Raw genomic sequence first — 18,599 nt, 5'->3', positions numbered from 1 at the left:
CCCTCATTGAAGCCTTGACTTAATAAACCCTCATTGAAGCCTTGACTTAATAAACCCTCATTGAAGCCCAGACTTAATAAACCCTCATTGAAGCCTTGACTTAATAAACCCTCATTGAAGCCCAGACTTAATAAACCCTCATTGAAGCCCTGACTTACTAAACCCTCATTGAAGCCCTGACTTAATAAACCCTCATTGAAGCCCTGACTTAATAAACCCTCATTGAAGCCCTGACTTAATAAACCCTCATTGAAGTCCTGACTAAAACCCTCATTGAATCCTTGACTTAATAAACCCTCATTGAAGCCCTGAATTAATAAACCCTCATTGAAGCCCTGACTTAATAAATCCTCATTGAAGCCCTGAATTAATAAACCCTCATTGAAGCCCTGACTTAATAAATCCTCATTGAAGCCTTGACTTAATAAACCCTCATTGAAGCCCTGACTTAATAAACCTTCATTGAAGCCCTGACTTAATAAACCCTCTTTGAAGCCCTGACTTAAACCCTCATTGAAGCCCTGACTTAAACCCTCATTGAAGCCATGACTTAAACCCTCATTGAAGCCCTGACTTTAACCCTCATTGAATCCTTGACTTAATAAACCCTCATTGAAGCCTTGACTTAATAACCCTCATTGAAGCCTTGACTTAATAACCCTCATTGAAGCCCTGACTTAATAAACCCTCATTGAAGCCCCGACTTAATAAACCCTCATTGAAGCCCTGACTTACTAAACTCTCATTGAAGCCCTCACTTAATAAACCCTCATTGAAGCCCTGACTTAATAAACCCTCATTGAAGCCCTGACTAAAACCCTCATTGAAGCCTTGACTTAATAAACCCTCATTGAAGCCCTGAATTAATAAACCCTCATTGAAGCCCTGACTTAATAAACCCTCAGTGAAGCCTTGACTTAATAAACCCTCATTGAAGCCTTGACTTAATAAACCCTCATTGAAGCCCTGAATTAATAAACCCTCATTGAAGCCCGGACTTAATAAACCCTCATTGAAGCCTTGACTTAATAAACCCTCATTGAAGCCCTGAATTAATAAACCCTCATTGAAGCCCTGAATTAATAAACCCTCATTGAAGCCCTGACTTAATAAACCCTCATTGAACCCCTGACTAAAACCCTCATTGAAGCCTTGACTTAATAAACCCTCATTGAAGCCCTGACTTAATAAACCCTCATTGAAGCCTTGACTTAATAAACCCTCATTGAAGCCCTGACTTAATAAATCCTCATTGAAGCCCTGACTAAAACTCTCATTGAAGCCCTGACTTAATAAACCCTCATTGAAGCCCTGACTAAAACTCTCATTGAAGCCCTGACTTAATAAACCCTCATTGAAGCCCTGACTTAATAAATCCTCATTGAAGCCCTGACTTAATAAACCCTCATTGAAGCCCTGACTTAAACCCTCATTGAAGCCCTGACTTAATAAACCCTCATTGAAGCCCTGATTTAATAAACCCTCATTGAAGCCTTGACTTAATAAACCATCATTGAAGCCCTGACTTAATAAACCCTCATTGAAGCCTTGACTTAATAAGCCCTCATTTAAGCCCTGATTTAATAAAGCCTCATTTAAGCCCTGATTTTTCCTCCTTACTCAAGCTAAATATTTCTGTATACTTCGCCACATTTGATGTTTCTCTGTTACTTTACCATTAAATTATTTCCGCTTATACCTGTTCTTAAATGTTGTTGAAAATCTTGCAGGAAGTGAAGGAGGAGCAGCAGCAGCACCTGCAGCAGCAGCACCTGCAGCAGCAGCACCTGCAGCAGCAGCACCTGCAGCAGCAGCATCAGGAGGGACCAGAGTACATCGGTGACGCCGCTGACAACGTCGAAGGTAGAAAGATGGAGATGAGTGTCTTACATGAAACTCTGCAGCATCAGCAGCAGATGGCACTTGCTGCCCGGGCACTACTTGGCACTCTGGCATCCCCAGAAGTGCCGCCTCCACTCCTCTCCTTCTCACATCGTCTGCAACCTGAGAGTGAGTAGCGTTCCAGAGCACCTGACCTGTGTGTGTGTGTGTGTGTGTGTGTGTGTGTGTGTGTGTGTGTGTGTGTGTGTGTGTGTGTGTGTGTGTGTGTGTGTGTGTGTGTGTATACTCACCTAATTGTACTCACCTAATTGTGGTTGCAGGGGTCGAGAATAAGCTCCTGGCCCCGCCTCTTCACTGAGTGCTACTAGGTCCTCTCTCCATGCTCACGAGTTTTATCATACCTCATCTTAAAGCTATGTATGGTTCCACATGGTGGAATAGCCCACATGGTGGGCTATTCCACTTCCTGACTACTCTGTGACTGATGAAATGCTTCCTAACATCCCTTTGACTCATCTGGGTCTTCAACTTCCTATTGTGTCCCCTTGTATCTGTGTCCCCTCTCTGGAATATCCTGTCTCTGTCCCCTTGTCCATTCCACGCAGTATTTTGCATGTCGTCATCATGTCTCCCATAACCCTCCTGTCCTCTAGTGTCTTCAGGCCGATTTAAGAACATTAAAACATAAGAAAGAAGGAACACTGCAACAGGCCTACTGACCCATGGGGAGCTGGTCCATTCCCCTTCCTCCCCGGATTAGCTGAATGACCCACCCAGTCTGGTCACCTCCACTCAATGATGGAGCACTGCACCAGACCCAGCAGCACAAGATAGTCAGGTCCAACTCACACCCACTCACACCCACTCATGTATTTATCTAACCTATTTTTAAAACTACACAACGTTTTAGCCTCAATAACTGTACTTGGGAGTTTGTTCCACTCATCCACAACTCTATTACCAAACCAGTGCTTTCCTATATCCTTCCTGAATCTGAATTTTTCCAACTTGAAACCATTGCTGCGAGTCCTGTCTTGGCTGGAAATTTTCACCACGCTATTTACATCCCCTTTATTTATTCCTGTTTTCCATTTATGCACCTCGATCATATCCCCCCTAATTCTACGCCATTTTAGAGAGTGCAGTTTCAGGGCCCTCAGTCTGTCCTCACATAGAAGATTTCTGATACATGGGATCATCTTTGTCATCCTCCTCTGTAATTTTTCCAGAGCATTTATATCCATCTGTAATACGGTGACCAGAACTGAGCAGCATAGTCTAAATGAGGCCTAACCAAGGATATATAGAATTGAAGAACAACCTAAGGACTTCTATTATTTATACTTCTAGAAATGAAGCCAAGAATTCTGTTAGCTTTATTGCGAACACTAATGCACTGTTGTCTTGGTTTTAGATTACTGCTAACCAGAACTCCTAAATCCTTTTTGCAATCAGTAGTATTAAGATCTACATTATTTAGTTTATATGTCGCATGGTTATTTTCCTGTCCAACATTTAGAACTTTGCATTTGTCTATATTAAACTGCATCTGCCACTTCTCCGACTATTGCATCAGTCTATTCAAATCATCCTGGAGTGCTCTAGTGTCCTCATTAGAATGAATTGGTAGGCCTATTTTGGCGTCATCAGCAAATTTGCTTATGTCGCTATTTATTCCCTCATCTATGTCGTTTATGTAAATTGTGAACAACAATGGGACCAACACTGATCCCTGTGGAACACCGCTTGTGACGTGCCCCCATTCTGATTTCTCCCCATTTATACAAACTCTCTGCTGTCTATTTGTCAGCCATGCCTCTACCCAGGAAAAAAATTCTCCTCCTATTCCGTGTGCCTTAAGTTTCCTCAATAGCCTTTGATGTGGAACCCCTCAGGGTAGGTTCCTTGATGTTGGTGAGGGGCTCTTGATTTAGAGAATTGGATCTGTGCTCCAGTTCCCCGAATTAAGCCTGAATGCCTTCCACATCCCCCCCCCCAGGCGCTGTATAATCCTACGGGTTTAGCGCCTCCCCCTTGATTATAATAATAATCTGATGTGGAACTCTATTGAAGTCCATATACACAATATCATATTCGTTACCATGATCTACCTCCTCAAACACCTTAGTGAAAAAAGTTAGTAAATTCGTAAGACAGGAACGCCCCTTTGTAAAACCGTGTTGAGATTCATTAATCAATCTGTGCTAATCAAGATGGCTACGAATTGCTTCGGCAATTATTGATTCCATATATTTTCCCACTATGGATATAGGCTTATTGGTCTATAGTTCGAAGCTAATGGCCTGTCACCTGCCTTCTAAATAGGTATTACATTTGCCATTTTCCATCTATCAGGCGCTATGCCAGTTTGTAGTGATATGTTAAAAAGATTATCCAAAAGTATGCTAAGTTCCTCTTTACATTCCTTTAACACCCTAGCAAACAGTTCATCAGGACCTGGGGATTTGTTAGGTTTTAGTTTCTCTATTTGTCTGAAAACCATGTCACTAGTTACCGCAATCGTGCATAGTTTATTATCGTCCTGTTCTACGTAATCTATTATTTCAGGAATATCGTTAGTATTTTCCTGGGTGAAAACTGAGACGAAGTAGGTATTGAGAATTTCACACATATCCTTATCACTGTCAGTGATCTGACCAGAGTTACTCTTAAGTGGGCCTATCTTGTCCCTAATCTTACTTCTGTATACCTGAAAGAACCCTTTTGGGTTAGTCTTTGAATCCCTTGCGACCTTAGCCTCATAATCTCTTTTTGCTTTTCTTATTCCTTTCTTTATTTCTCTCTTTAATTGAATATATTGATTTCTTAACTCCCCATCCCCTCTTTTGATACACCTATATATGCCTCTAAAAAAGTCATATTGGGAACCAAGATCACCTACCTGACCCAGAGTCAGGACATCCCAATTTTGCCCACCCAGGTAATTTTTCAGTCCTCATCATTAACCTCAAGATTATTAATTAGTGACTCTTTGTTGGCAAGAACCAAGTCAAGCAGATTGTTTCCTCTAGTTGGTTCTGTCACAAACTGTTCCAAAAAAAGCAATCCTGAACCGTATCAAGAAAGTCACTAGACTCAAGATTTCCTGTCATATTGTTCCAATCAATTTGTCTAAAGTTAAAATCTCCCATTAACACAATATTTCCATATCTAGATTCCTTATGAATTTCATCCCATAACAGCATACTGCACTCCCTATCAAGGTTTGGGTGGCCTATAAATCACGCCCAAAATTAATTTGTCAAGACCCTCAAGAAACTGTAGCCAAACAGATTCTGTGTTCGATGTTTCTAATCTTATATCATGTCTAAGATAATTAAAATTTTCTCTGACTTACATCGCCACTCCACCACCCTTCCTGTTGACCCTATCAGTGTGAAATAGTTTATATCTCTGTATGTTGCATTCAGAAGGCATTTCTCTATCTTTCAGGTTGAACCAGGTCTCTGTTATACAAATAATATTTATATATTACCCACACTTGCAAGTAATCTTAGCTTATCTATTTTATTTCTTAGACTCCTACTATTTGTATAGCAAACCTTAAGGGAACTAGTCACTCGTTGCGCTCTACTATCTCTCTTTGTTTGTTGATCAATTGATTTGCCATAATTAGCAACTTTATTTTGAATACTGTCTTTTAAACTTATCCCTGAGGTATCCCGGTAATAACTTCTGTTTTTAGCCCTAATACTGCAGCCTGATTGTTTCCCACAAACACCCATACCTCTATAATCTATCAGTTCAAATTCCTAGACAAGTCATCATTTACCCTCTCAATCGAATTGGCTAATGCAACCACTCCATCCCCAGAGAGATGAACCCCATTCCTTGCATACATATCACATTTGCCATAGAATAGGCCCCAGTTATCAATGAATGGGATTGCAAGTTCCTTGCAGTACCTGTCTAGCCAGTCAGTTGTCCTAGACATCCATTCATTGCCCACTCCCTTTCTAGGCAAGATGCTACATATGACTGGGACCCCTTCCTTAGACCTGGATACTTCTATTGCTGACCTGTACTTATCCAGCAGCTCCTGTCTCTTGCCCTTCCCAATGTCATTATCCCCAGCACTAAGACAGATAATGAGCTTGTTCCCATTACCTGACATAATATTATCCAACCTGCTGACTATGTCACCAACACTAGCTCCTGGAAAGCACACCCTCTGTCTGACCTTTTTGTCTTTGTTACAAAATGCACAGTCCATATATTTTAAATGATAATCTCCTACAATTAAAATGTTCTTACCTTGATCAGCAGGGGAAACAGTGATACCTTCAACCTCACTAACCACTGAAGTGCACTTGTCCTGGAGAACAGAGAATCGGTTTCCTACCTTCACATCTTCTCTGTTAACCCTCCTTATCTTCCTTCTTCCTGAACTGTGAACCACTTGCCACTTAAAGCGGCACTGCTGGTGACCATTTCCTCCTTACCAGCTAAATCCTTCTCACACTCACTCCCAAATTGAGATTCTAAAACACTACAACCAGCCATGGTGCTTGGTAACACCCCACGCTAACTCTCAGAGAGGTTAGGACAGGTATGACAGCAGATGACCACAGACCTCAGCGTAGGACATTCTCCTTAGCTATGGAACTAACCTTGTCGCAAACCTTTGCACTTTCTCTAATTTCTTGACGTGCTTGATCAAGTGTGGGTTCCAAACAGGTGCTGCATACTCCAGTATGGGTCTGACGTACACGGTGTACAGTGTCTTGAACGATTCCTTACTAAGATACCGGAACGCTACTCTCAGGTTTGCCAGGCGCCCATATGCTGCATCAGTTATCTTGTTGATATGTGCTTCCGGAGACGTGCTAGGTGTTATACTCACCCCAAGATCTTTCTCCTTGAGCGAGGCTTGCAGTCTTTGGCCACCTAGCCTGTACTTCGTCTGCAGTCTTCTTTGCCCTTCCCCGATCTTCATGACTTTGCATTTGGCGGGGTTAAATTCGAGAAGCGAGTTGCTGGACCAGGTGTCTTTGAAGTCCTTCCTGATCCTCATCTGATTTAATTCTCCTCACGTCATCTGCAAACAGGGACACTTCTGAGTCTAACCCTTCCATCACGTCATTCACATTTACCAGAAAGAGCACTGGTCCTAGGACCGACCCCTGTGGGACCCCGCTTGTCACAGGTGCCTACTGTGATACCTCATCACGTACTATGACTCGTTGTTGCCTCCCTGTCAGGTATTCTCTGATCCATTGCAGTGCCCTTCCTGTTATATGCGCCTGATCCTGTAGCTTCTGCACCAATCTCCTGTGAGGAACTGTGCCAAAGCCTTCTTGCAGTCCAAGAAGATGCAATCAGCTCACCCCTCTCTCTCGTGTCTTACTTACTTCTGTTACTTTATCATAAAACTCCAGTAGGTTTGTGATACAGGATTTTCCTTCCATAAATCCGTGCTGGTTGGCGTTTATACTCTTGTTTCCGTTCCAGGCACTCCACTACTCTCCTCCTGATAATCTTCTCCATGACTGTGTGTGTGTGTGTGTGTGTGTGTGTGTGTGTGTGTGTGTGTGTGTGTGTGTGTGTGTGTGTGTGTGTGTGTTTGTGTGTGTGTTTGTGCTTGTGTGTGTGTTTGTGTGTGTGTACTCACCTAGTTGAGGTTGCAGGGGTCGAGTCCGAGCTCCTGGCCCCGCCTCTTCACTGGTCGCTACTAGGTCACTCTCCCTGAACCGTGAGCTTTATCATACCTCTGCTTAAAGCTATGTATGGATCCTGCCTCCACTACATCGCTTCCCAAACTATTCCACTTCCTGACTACTCTGTGGCTGAAGAAATACATCATAACAACCCTGTGATTCATCTGTGTCTTCAACTTCCAACTGTGTCCCCTTGTTACTGTGTCCAATCTCTGGAACATCCTGTCTTTGTCCACCTTGTCAATTCCTCTCAGTATTTTGTATGTCGTTATCATGTCCCCCCTATCTCTCCTGTCCTCCAGTGTCGTCAGGTTGATTTCCCTTAACCTCTCCTCGTAGGACATACCTCTTAGCTCTGGGACTAGTCTTGTTGCAAACCTTTGCACTCTCTCTAGTTTCTTTACGTGCTTGGCTAGGTGTGGGTTCCAAACTGGTGCCGCATACTCCAATGTGGGCCTAACGTACACGGTGTACAGGGTCCTGAACGATTCCTTATTAAGATGTCGGAATGCTGTTCTGAGGTTTGCTAGGCGCCCATATGCTGCAGCCGTTATTTGGTTGATGTGCGCTTCAGGAGATGTGCCTGGTGTTATACTCACCCCAAGATCTTTTTCCTTGAGTGAGGTTTGTAGTCTCTGGCCCCCGAGACTGTACTCCGTCTGCGGTCTTCTTTGCCCTTCCCCAATCTTCATGACTTTACACTTGGTCGGATTGAACTCCAGGAGCCAATTGCTGGACCAGGTCTGCAGCCTGTCCAGATCCCTTTGTAGTTCTGCCTGGTCTTCGATCGAGTGAATTCTTTTCATCAACTTCACGTCATCTGCAAACAGGGACACCTCGGAGTCTATTCCTTCCGTTATGTCGTTCACGAATACCAGAAACAGCACTGGTCCTAGGACTGACCCCTGTGGGACCCCGCTGGTTACAGGTGCCCACTCTGACACCTCGCCACGTACCATGACTCGCTGCTGTCTTCCTGACAAGTATTCCCTGATCCATTGTAGTGCCTTCCCTGTTATCCCTGCTTGGTCCTCCAGTTTTTGCACTAATCTCTTGTGTGGAATTGTGTCAAACGCCTTCTTGCAGTGTGTGTGTGTGTGTGTGTGTGTGTGTGTGTGTGTGTGTGTGTGTGTGTGTGTGTGTGTGTGTGTGTGTGTGTGTGTGTATGTGTGTGTGCCTGCCTGCCTCTCCTCCACTTAACGCTTCTCTCACCACTAAGCTTTACACAAATGTTTTAAGTCTCCTTCAGTTTGCACAAGGTGGTTATAATCTTATAAATAACAACTTTTTTTATTAGTTTAGTATGTGAAGTTAACCTGGTAAAGATTTCTCTCGGACACTTGTGCTCAGTACGTAAGTTTCTTTGAGTATCTTGTGTAAACCTTGAACTCCGAAGAGTTTAGTGTATACCTTTATAGAGTTTCGAGAGTTTCTCTACTCTCTGAGCCCGGCCATGGGTCAGGCTCGTCTGGTGCTTGTGTATGCAATAAGCTTTGAGCTTACTGAGCTTTGAGAGAGTAGCACTTTCCAGCATATAAAAGTGAAATAGGTATTAGAACAGTGGTCATATTTTAATGGTAAATCTGCTCTAAAACGTTTCTAGTTTATTGCTAAAACACCGACAATGAATCGTGTTGATTCCAGTAAACGTGAGGTTAAAAAAAAACTATCGTCAGAAGAATCCTGACTAGATCAGATCTAAAAGTTAAACTTATTGCAGAGGTGGGTGGTAGCACGAGTCTGATGGTACGAGCCCTGGCTAGTACCACCCCAAGACGACCCCGCGGCGAGAAGAAACCAATACCAGAGACGCTGAAGGATGACAAGTACTACGAAAGACGCAAAAGGAACAATCTTGCAGCCAAAAAGTCTCGTGATGCCAGGAAGCAGCGAGAGGATCAGGTGAGTCACACAGCAGGATCTTACTGGATCAGGTGTGTCATACAGGATCTTACTGGATCAGGTGAGTCGTACAGGATCTTACTGGATCAGGTGAGTCGTACAGGATCTTACTGTATCAGGTGAGTCATACAGGATCCTGGAACAGGTAAGTCACGCAGGATTCTACTGGATCAAGGGAACCTTGTAGGTCACTTATAGATCAGTGGGGGTCTTTTAGGATTCTTCTGAAATGTCAGTGTGTTTGCCTCGTAATTATTGGATGGAGGATCGAGCCTCTACCACTCACTGTGTTAAATAACCCACATTGGGTAAATTATGCTTCGGATACAGTATTGCCAATGGTAGGTAGCGACCTATAGACCGGTCAATATACCATTAGGACAAAAAATTCAAATAAAAGATTAATCCACGGTTTCTGGCCCAACTAGCCCAAAGGCCGTTGACAAAAAAGGCGATCAGAATCTGATCACTTGTGCAACATTCATATCAGACATTATGTGTATTCTTTTTTCAAGTCTACAACTCCAGATGAAAGGATCAATATCATTTTTACATTGAGAAATATCATCACTTGTATGACGGGGATAGAGAATATGAATACGAAACCATTGGAAAAAAAAATGGAGATAATTAGACAACTGGTGTTTTTTTTCTTTTTTCGAGAGAAAAAACAAAACCAATTCCCTAGAAATTCATTTGTCATAGTTGCTCCTGACAGAATCATTTATCCTAGCCTATTGTTCCAGCGATTCCCTGTAGTGAACAGGACAGGAGATCTCTCTCTCTGTAGAGGAGATGATGAAATATGAGCTGAGTCCATACCCGTCATTTTTTCTTGAGGACAAATATACCTTGAGGAAGGTTGTCAATCCTCATCTACCCTAAGTTATCGATGTCCATATTAATAAGATACCATCAAGTGAAGCGACATCAAGTACTATCCCGAAAACTGTTAGATACGTGCTTGATGGAGGCTCTTTACTCCTCAATATGAAGTGAAGGAGGGAAAATACCTATTGTAAAATAGCCAAGGTATATGCTGCCTGTACAAGTAAAGTCAGTTTATGTCCCACAGTGGTTACAAGTAAGCATTATGGGACAACAACTGCTGTGTTTGGGGCAGGTTTCCGATAAAAGATAAAAGATAACGCATACTAGAGATGGCGGCAAACAAGGAAGAATAACCGCATAAAAATGGAGGAACACTGCTGAAGGCCTACCGGCCCATACTAGGCAAGTCATCCCCAGAACCAAATCCAGTAACAAAAATATTTGCACAACCCTTTTTCATTGCTTCCAGAAGAATAAGCTATGATTACCCTATTAACTCATGAGCAAGTCTCACTCATGTCCGTCCCCTCTCACTCATGGAGAAGTAACAAACAGGGATAAACTGAAGAAAGCTTTTCTTTTAAAAGGGGACATTGATGTAGACATCAATAAGACCGTTGTTAACAATGTAAGTGGACATTTCCACCACGCTGATTACAAAGGGCACTGACTTGTTTATTCGTTTTTTTTCCATTAGTCTACTACAAATGACATATCACTGTATTTTAGATCTGACAGTCAGTTGAGAGTCATTCCAAAAGTGTACAACAACAACTACCTAAAGCATGATCCTGGAAGTGAGTTGTGTACATAATTGTTATTTCTTCATATTTTCACAGGATGAAATTCAACATCCTGTGTTTATGGTGCGGGAAAGAAATCAATCTTCTAAAAATTCGTGAAAGGTATTCCTGTCCTTCAATCCTGTGCAAATGCATTCACTTTACCAGGCAAGACCCACAAAGAAAAACCCTCGATAGGCAAGCGATGGCTGTCTTATATTACCTGGAGTTTACCTGGAGAGGGTTCCGGAGGTCACCTCCCCCGCCCCCGCCCCCGCCCCCGCCCCCGCCCCCGCTGTTCAGTCTGAGACCAGGAAAAAGCGCGTGTTTTCTGACAGCCTTGCGTTTATAACATGTTGACTTAAGAAAATCGTCTCTGCAAAGTCATTTATTATAAGTGAACGCCTTCCCCGGTTGAATCCTACATTAAATTCCATCGTCTTAGGATACACTATATCAGACTATAACATGGATAGGGATGAAGAGTATCACTGACCCTCTGAACTGAGGGTCAATGATACTCTTGTACCCATAATGTCTGATGTTAATGCTACACCTTGCACTATTGAAAATGGAACATTGCAACTGTAAAAAATGGTTGCAGCAACCTCCTCCCTTTCCTTCCGGCTGCGGTTGCAGAGAATGAGCTTCCATGTACTTCTGCAGGTGGATGATGCCAATTTACGTCCTGTGGAAACCCACACAACCAGCTTTCACAGCAACAAGAGTGTGGAAGCGCAACAGTTAACTTTTGTTTTACTGTTGTATTTAGTATGATTTTAAAAATAGATAGTGATTTTCGGCATAACAAGATTTTGCGATGAGCAATTCAGTACGCTGTCAGAAATACATTTCTCTCGAACACGTCATGAATGTTATTCTTAAAAATAAAATTTGTTTGCATATTTTGGCTCTAATACTGTTTTAAGGTGAAATGAAATGGAAGTTATTGGTACTAATGTCTTATATACAGGATTGTTTACCGCAGTCTTTCATTTAATGGTATGATTAGTATGTTGGTACCAATGGCTTCACTGACCCTTAAAACCCGGTTTGATGCCTAAATAATTGTGCCTTCCCGATTTTGAAAATCAGTGGCGGCCATCTTGGAACTGACCCCACTTTTCGGTCGTCAGATTTTGGTAGACTTCTTTCTCTGTCGTTTCAACATTTTGCCAGACTTTTTTAGGGCTACGTATTTTTTCATAATCGCCCCCTTCTTTCCCTTCCCCCTCAGTTAATACACCTGTGTGAGGAAAATGCATTAAGGTATATAATAGACTCAGAGGAATGACGGGAAGATCTCGATGTTTGGAACGACTCGCGGTATTTACTGGGATGACACAAGGAATCGTCTTTTGATTGGAACCCCCTGAAGGGAGGTTCCTTGATGCTGGTGAGGGGCTCTTGATCTAGGGAATTGGATCTGTGCACCGGTTCCCTGAATTGAGCCTGAATACCTTCCACCTCCTCCCCACATTCGCTGTATAATCCTACGGGTTTAGCGTTTCACCATGATTATAATAATAATTTGATTGGGACATTTGACAACAGATAGATTTAATAATTCTTGTGAACTTTTGTTACACATAGGAATTTTTTGTTATACTTTTTTTTAGAGTTTTCTCGCAACTTTTAAAATATTTTGTTTAGTATTAAGCTGCCGTACAGTTGCACTTGTTGAATGAGCTAAATAACTTGTAACAGGTCAGCACTTGCTTATTTTGAGTATCTTAATGATGCCAACCGTATCTGGTGGCTTGATACTGGCAAGTGTTTGGGTTTCCAAACCCACATCCACAAAAATACACATGTGTCTTATTCCTCATTGTTTGGTACCGGCGTGTGAATGACATCTTCACACTGTATGTTCTTATATATGTGGAAAAAGACACGTATGTACAGTTTAGGAAATATATTAGAGGAAACGTTTCGCCCCGAGTGGCTTAATCAGTAAGTTGAATCACATTTACCTTGAATCTGGGTTAAAGTAGAATTGGAATAAAGTAACTAATTACCGCACTGGACTCCTCCCCATCATAAAACTAGTACCTCCCCTCCCATCATGCGGGTTCTCCTTACCTTAGTGACGATAAATTCTTCACATGATCAACCTTCCTTTATAATAAGTCTCTCCTGAAGTCACACGTTGTCTCTGAAGATGACCTCAAAAGTCAAAATATGCAAACAATCTATCTCGTTTCTGTCTCTATTGACATTTTATTTCTCGTTGTTCATGTCTTATTAAACTCTGACGCATCAACAAGATTTTTATACGCAGAATATTTTTAAATACAATAGCTGCGTAAAATTTTTCCAGTAGGCTCTTCAGTTAAGTCTTTGGTTTTTCCCTCAGGTTGCCATCCGCGCCAGCATCTTGGAGAAGGAAAACGCCATCTTACGTGCCCAGGTGGCTACCCTCAGAGACGAGGCCGCCTCCCTCAGACAACTTCTCTTTCAGAAGAAAACCAGACGCCAGTAGCCTCAGAAGGCCGAGTTACAGAAGCACACTTGGTTATTGTGATAATCCTCGGACGTAGTAGACTGCAGTCTGGACGGATGCTGGTTTCATTGTAGAAAATATATATTTTTTACATTGTATTTATTTTAGAACGTGGGGTGGTAATGAAGTGTTAAACAACGAACGGAAGAAATTTGAGACCGTTGGGAATAACAAGCTGTCGTATACATGATGAATATTATATTGAGGGTACCGATGGAAATGCAGTTCATTTACATGGGTCTTTTATCCAAAGTGGCAGAACTTATCAGCACCAATAGCGTCAGCTGCAGGTCAGATACCAAATACACAGGACCTGGTCCATCAAACACCACCCACACAGGACCTGGTCTGTCAGACACCACCCACACAGGACCTGGTCTGTCAGACACCACCCACACAGGACCTGGTCTGTCAGACACCACCCACACAGGACCTGGTCTGTCAGACTCCACCCACACAGGACCTGGCCTGTAGCTTCACACTAGACTCGCAGGCGGCTAGCGTGACCACTTAGATTAAGGTTTTAGGAGAGAATTTTATTTTTGCAACGAAAGTGGCCACAGGAAAAGGTCCACCTGGCCAGCGTGTGACTGCACCATGGCTCCATTGCCAATTTTGTAATGTGTATTGATAACACAGATTTCCCCTTCCCCTTTTAGCACGTTTGGATATTTTTCTAACACAGAATTTAGTCTATTAATAATGACGAAAGAACCTATTGGTAGTTTAAGACAGGGAGACATGTGGTAGCTGGAGTCAAAAACCTGACTTCTAATTTCAGGCACTGTAGAGAGGAGGAGGGGTACACACACACACACACACACACACACACACACACACACACACACACACACACACACACACACACACACACACACACACACACACACACACACACACACACACACACACACACACACACACACACAGACACACACACACAGACACACACAGACACACACAGACACATACAGACACATACAGACACACACACACACACACAGACACACACACACACACAGACACACACACACACACAGACACACACACACACACCCAGACACACACACACACACACAGACACACACACACACAGACACACACACACACACAGACACACACACACACACACACACACACACACACAGACACACACACACACACACACACACACACAGACACACACAGACACACACACACACACACACACACACACACAGACACACACACACACACACACACACACACACAGACACACACACACACACACTGACACACACACACACACACTGACACACACACACACAGACCCACACACACACAGACACACACAGACACACACAGACACACACACACACACACAGCCACACACACACACACAGCCACACACACACACACACACACACAGACACACAGACACACACACACACAGACACACACAGACACACACAGACACACACAGACACACACAGACACACACACACAGACACACACATACACACACACACACAGACACACACACACACACAGACACAGACACACGCGCGCACACACACACACACACACAGACACACACACACACACAGACACAGACACACACAGACACACACAGACACACACAGACACACAGACACACACACAGACACACAGACACACAAACACACACAAACACACACAAACACACAGACACACACAGACACATACAGACACACACACACACAGACACACACACACACAGACACACACACACACACACACACACACACACACAGACACACACACACGCAGACACACACACACAGACACACACACACACACACAGACACACACACACACACACACACACACAGACACACAGACACACACAGACACACATAGACACACAGACATACACAGACACACACAGACACACAGACACACACATACACAGACACACACGGACACACACAGACACACACAGACACACACAGACACACTCAGACACTCACACACACACACACACACACACACACACACACACACACACACACACACACACACACACACACACACACACACACACACATATATATATATATATATATATATATATATATATATATATATATATATATATATATATATATTATGCAAAATAAACACTGGAAAAAATAGTTAAATTTCAATCGCTTTCGTGATCTCTTACATTATGAAGGAACAGTACAAATAATAGGACGATATAGGACTTATAAGGCTGAGATGTGACCTCACATGTGACCTTACACACGACACAACACACACAGCATGATAATGTAGTGAAGATCTGGTCACGTCACATGTCTAGTAAAATATTATGAGAGACATGTCAGCCATAGCTTAAAATTCTCAAAAATTCTGTTCATTAATAATGAATCTAATTTATGTTACCCTGAACTTATCTTCACATTAAAATCGGCTCAGCGTGTTGTGTCGTGTGTGTGAGGTCATATGTAAGGACATATCTCTGCTCTATAAGTCTTCTGTTGTCCTACAGAAAAAAATAATGTGAAGGACCTAGGAGTGATACTGTCAGAGAATCTCGCTTTCGGAGATCACAATGTTTCTAATAACTACTGGGACTACCTGGTTACCTGGAGGTTATTCCGGGGATCAACGCCCCCGCGGCCTGGTCCATGGTCCATGACCAGGCCTCCCGATGGATCAGGGCCTGATCAAGTAGGCTGTTACTGCTGGCCGCATGCAGTCTAACGTACGAGCCACACCCCGGCTGATCCGGCACTGACTTTAGGTATCTGTTCAGCTCTTTCTTGAAGGTAGCCAGGGTTTTATTGGCAATTCCCCTAATGCTTGATGGGAGGCTGTTGAACAGTCTTGGGCCCCGGACACTTATGGTGTTTTCTCTTAGTGTACCAATGGCGCCCCTACTTTATATTGGGGGCATTTTGCATCGCCTGCCCAGTCTTTTACTTTCGTAGGGAGTGATTTCTGTGTGCAGATTTGGGACCATTCCTTCCAGGATTTTCCAAGTGTAGATTTTGATATCTCTCCCTCCTGCGTTCCAACGAGTACAAGTCAAGTGCTTCCAAGCGTTCCCAGTAGTTCAAGTGCTTGACAGAACTTATACGTGCAGTAAAGGATCTCTGTACACTCTCTAGATCTACGATTTCACCTGCTTTGAATGGAGATGTTAATGTACAGCAGTATTCCAGCCTAGAGAGAACAAGTGATTTGAAAAGGATCATCATTGGCTTGGCATCTCTCGTTTTGAACGTTCTCATTATCCATCCTATCATTTTCTTTGCACGTGCGATCGTGGCACTGTTGTGATCCTTGAAAGTGAGATTCTCAGACATTACTACTCCCAGGTCCCTTACATTATTTTTCCGCTCTATTGTATAGCCAGAGTCTGTAGTATACTCTGTTCTAGTTATTATCTCCTCCAGTTTTCCATAACGGAGTAGTTGGAATTTGTCCTCATTGAACATCATATTGTTTACCGTTGCCCACTGGAAAACTTTGTTTATATCTTCTTGGAGGTTAACCGCGTCCTCAGCAGATGACAGCCTCATGCAGATCCTAGTATCATCCGCAAAGGATGATACGGTGCTGTGATGTATATCTCTGTCTATGTCTGATATGAGGATAAGGAATAAGATGGGGGCGAGTACTGTGCCTTGTGGAACAGAGCTCTTCACTATGGCAGCCTCCGATTTAACTCTGTTGACCACTACTCTTAGTGTTCGATTTGTTAGGAAGTTGAAGATCCATCTCCCCACTTTCCCAGTTATTCCCTGAGCACGTATTTTATGGGCTATTACATCATGATCGCATTTGTCAAATGCTTTTGCAAAGTCTGTGTATATTACATCTGCATTCTGATTCTCTTCCAGTGCATCCAAGGCCATATCATAGTGATCCAGTAGTTGTGAGAGGCAGGAGCCACCTGCCCTGAACCCATTTTGCCCTGGATTGTGCAGTTTTTGGGAATCCAGGTGATTTGCAATCCTGCTTCTTAGCACTCTTTCAAAGATTTTTATGATGTGGGACGTCAGAGCTATTGGTCTATAGTTCTTAGCTAATGCTTTGTTGCCACCTTTATGGAGTGGGGCTATATCCGTTGTTTTAAGTGACTGTGGAATTTCACCCATGTCCAAGCTCCTCCTCCATAGTGTACATAGGGCACACGAGAGGGGTTTCTTGCAGTTCTTAATGAAAACAGAGTTCCACGAGTCTGGGCCGGGAGCTGAGTGCATGGGCATGTTGTCAATGGCTTTTTCGAAACCTATCGGAGTTAGGGTAATGTCGGAAATATGGCATTCATTTATGGAGTTTTGAGGCTCATTCATGAAGAAATCCTTTGGGTCGTCGATCCTCAGACCGATTAGTGGTTCACTAAACACAGAGTCGTACTGGGATTTCAATATTTCACTCATTTCCTTGTTGTCATCTGTGTAAGTCCCATCCTGTCTGAGTAAGGGCCCGATACTAGATGTGGTATTTGCCTTGTTTTTGGCATATGAAAAGAAATATTTTGAATTTCTCTCAATTTCACTAATAGCTTTAAGCTCCTCCTGTCTCTCCTGGTTCCTGTAAGAGTCATTTAACTTAAGTTCAATAGTTTCCACTTCCCTGATCAACGCCTCCTTTCGTGTATCAGATATTCTAGCACTCCTGAGGAGCTCAGTGACTCTTCGTCGTCTTCTGTAGAGGGAGCATCTTTCTCTCTCCAGTTTACTCCTGCTCTTCTTCTTTCTTAGGGGAATATGCCTAGAACATGCTTCAGCTGCCAGGAAGTTGATCCTTTCAAGGCACTAGTTTGGATCCATGTCATTTAAGATATCTTCCCAACATGTTTCGTTTAGGACATGGTTTACCTGGTCCCAGTTGATGTTCTTGTTGTTGAAGTTGTATTTTGTGAAGACACCTTCACAGATACATGCATTCTGTTGATTAGGACCCCTACGCATGTACGTCTGGATTTCTATTAGGTTGTGATCGGAATTAGTTGTTTTTGATATTCTTATGTCTCTTATCAGGTCCTCATTATTTGTGAAGATAAGGTCAAGCGTGTTTTCAAGTCTT

The 18,599-nt window shown here is 42.9% G+C and overlaps 1 protein-coding gene across 1 annotated transcript in view; it reads left to right on the top strand.

The window, feature by feature from the left end:
- The window catches only part of LOC128689050 (putative mediator of RNA polymerase II transcription subunit 12), a 34,769-nt gene extending 20,743 nt beyond the window's left edge, over positions 1-14,026 (top strand). Inside the window, exons 3-5 of the mRNA XM_070087443.1 lie at positions 1,731-2,010; positions 9,241-9,422; positions 13,392-14,026. Coding sequence (XP_069943544.1) covers positions 1,731-2,010; positions 9,241-9,422; positions 13,392-13,517 — 588 coding nt within the window. The 3' untranslated portion in view covers positions 13,518-14,026. The remainder of the gene's footprint in view (positions 1-1,730; positions 2,011-9,240; positions 9,423-13,391) is intronic.
- The last annotated feature ends 4,573 nt before the right edge of the window (positions 14,027-18,599 follow it).

Source organism: Cherax quadricarinatus, chromosome 21, assembly GCF_038502225.1.
Source record: "Cherax quadricarinatus isolate ZL_2023a chromosome 21, ASM3850222v1, whole genome shotgun sequence".
Lineage (NCBI taxonomy): Eukaryota > Metazoa > Arthropoda > Malacostraca > Decapoda > Parastacidae > Cherax > Cherax quadricarinatus.
The sequence above is the reverse complement of the archived record's forward strand: the minus strand, read 5'-3'. Positions and strand labels throughout refer to the sequence as shown.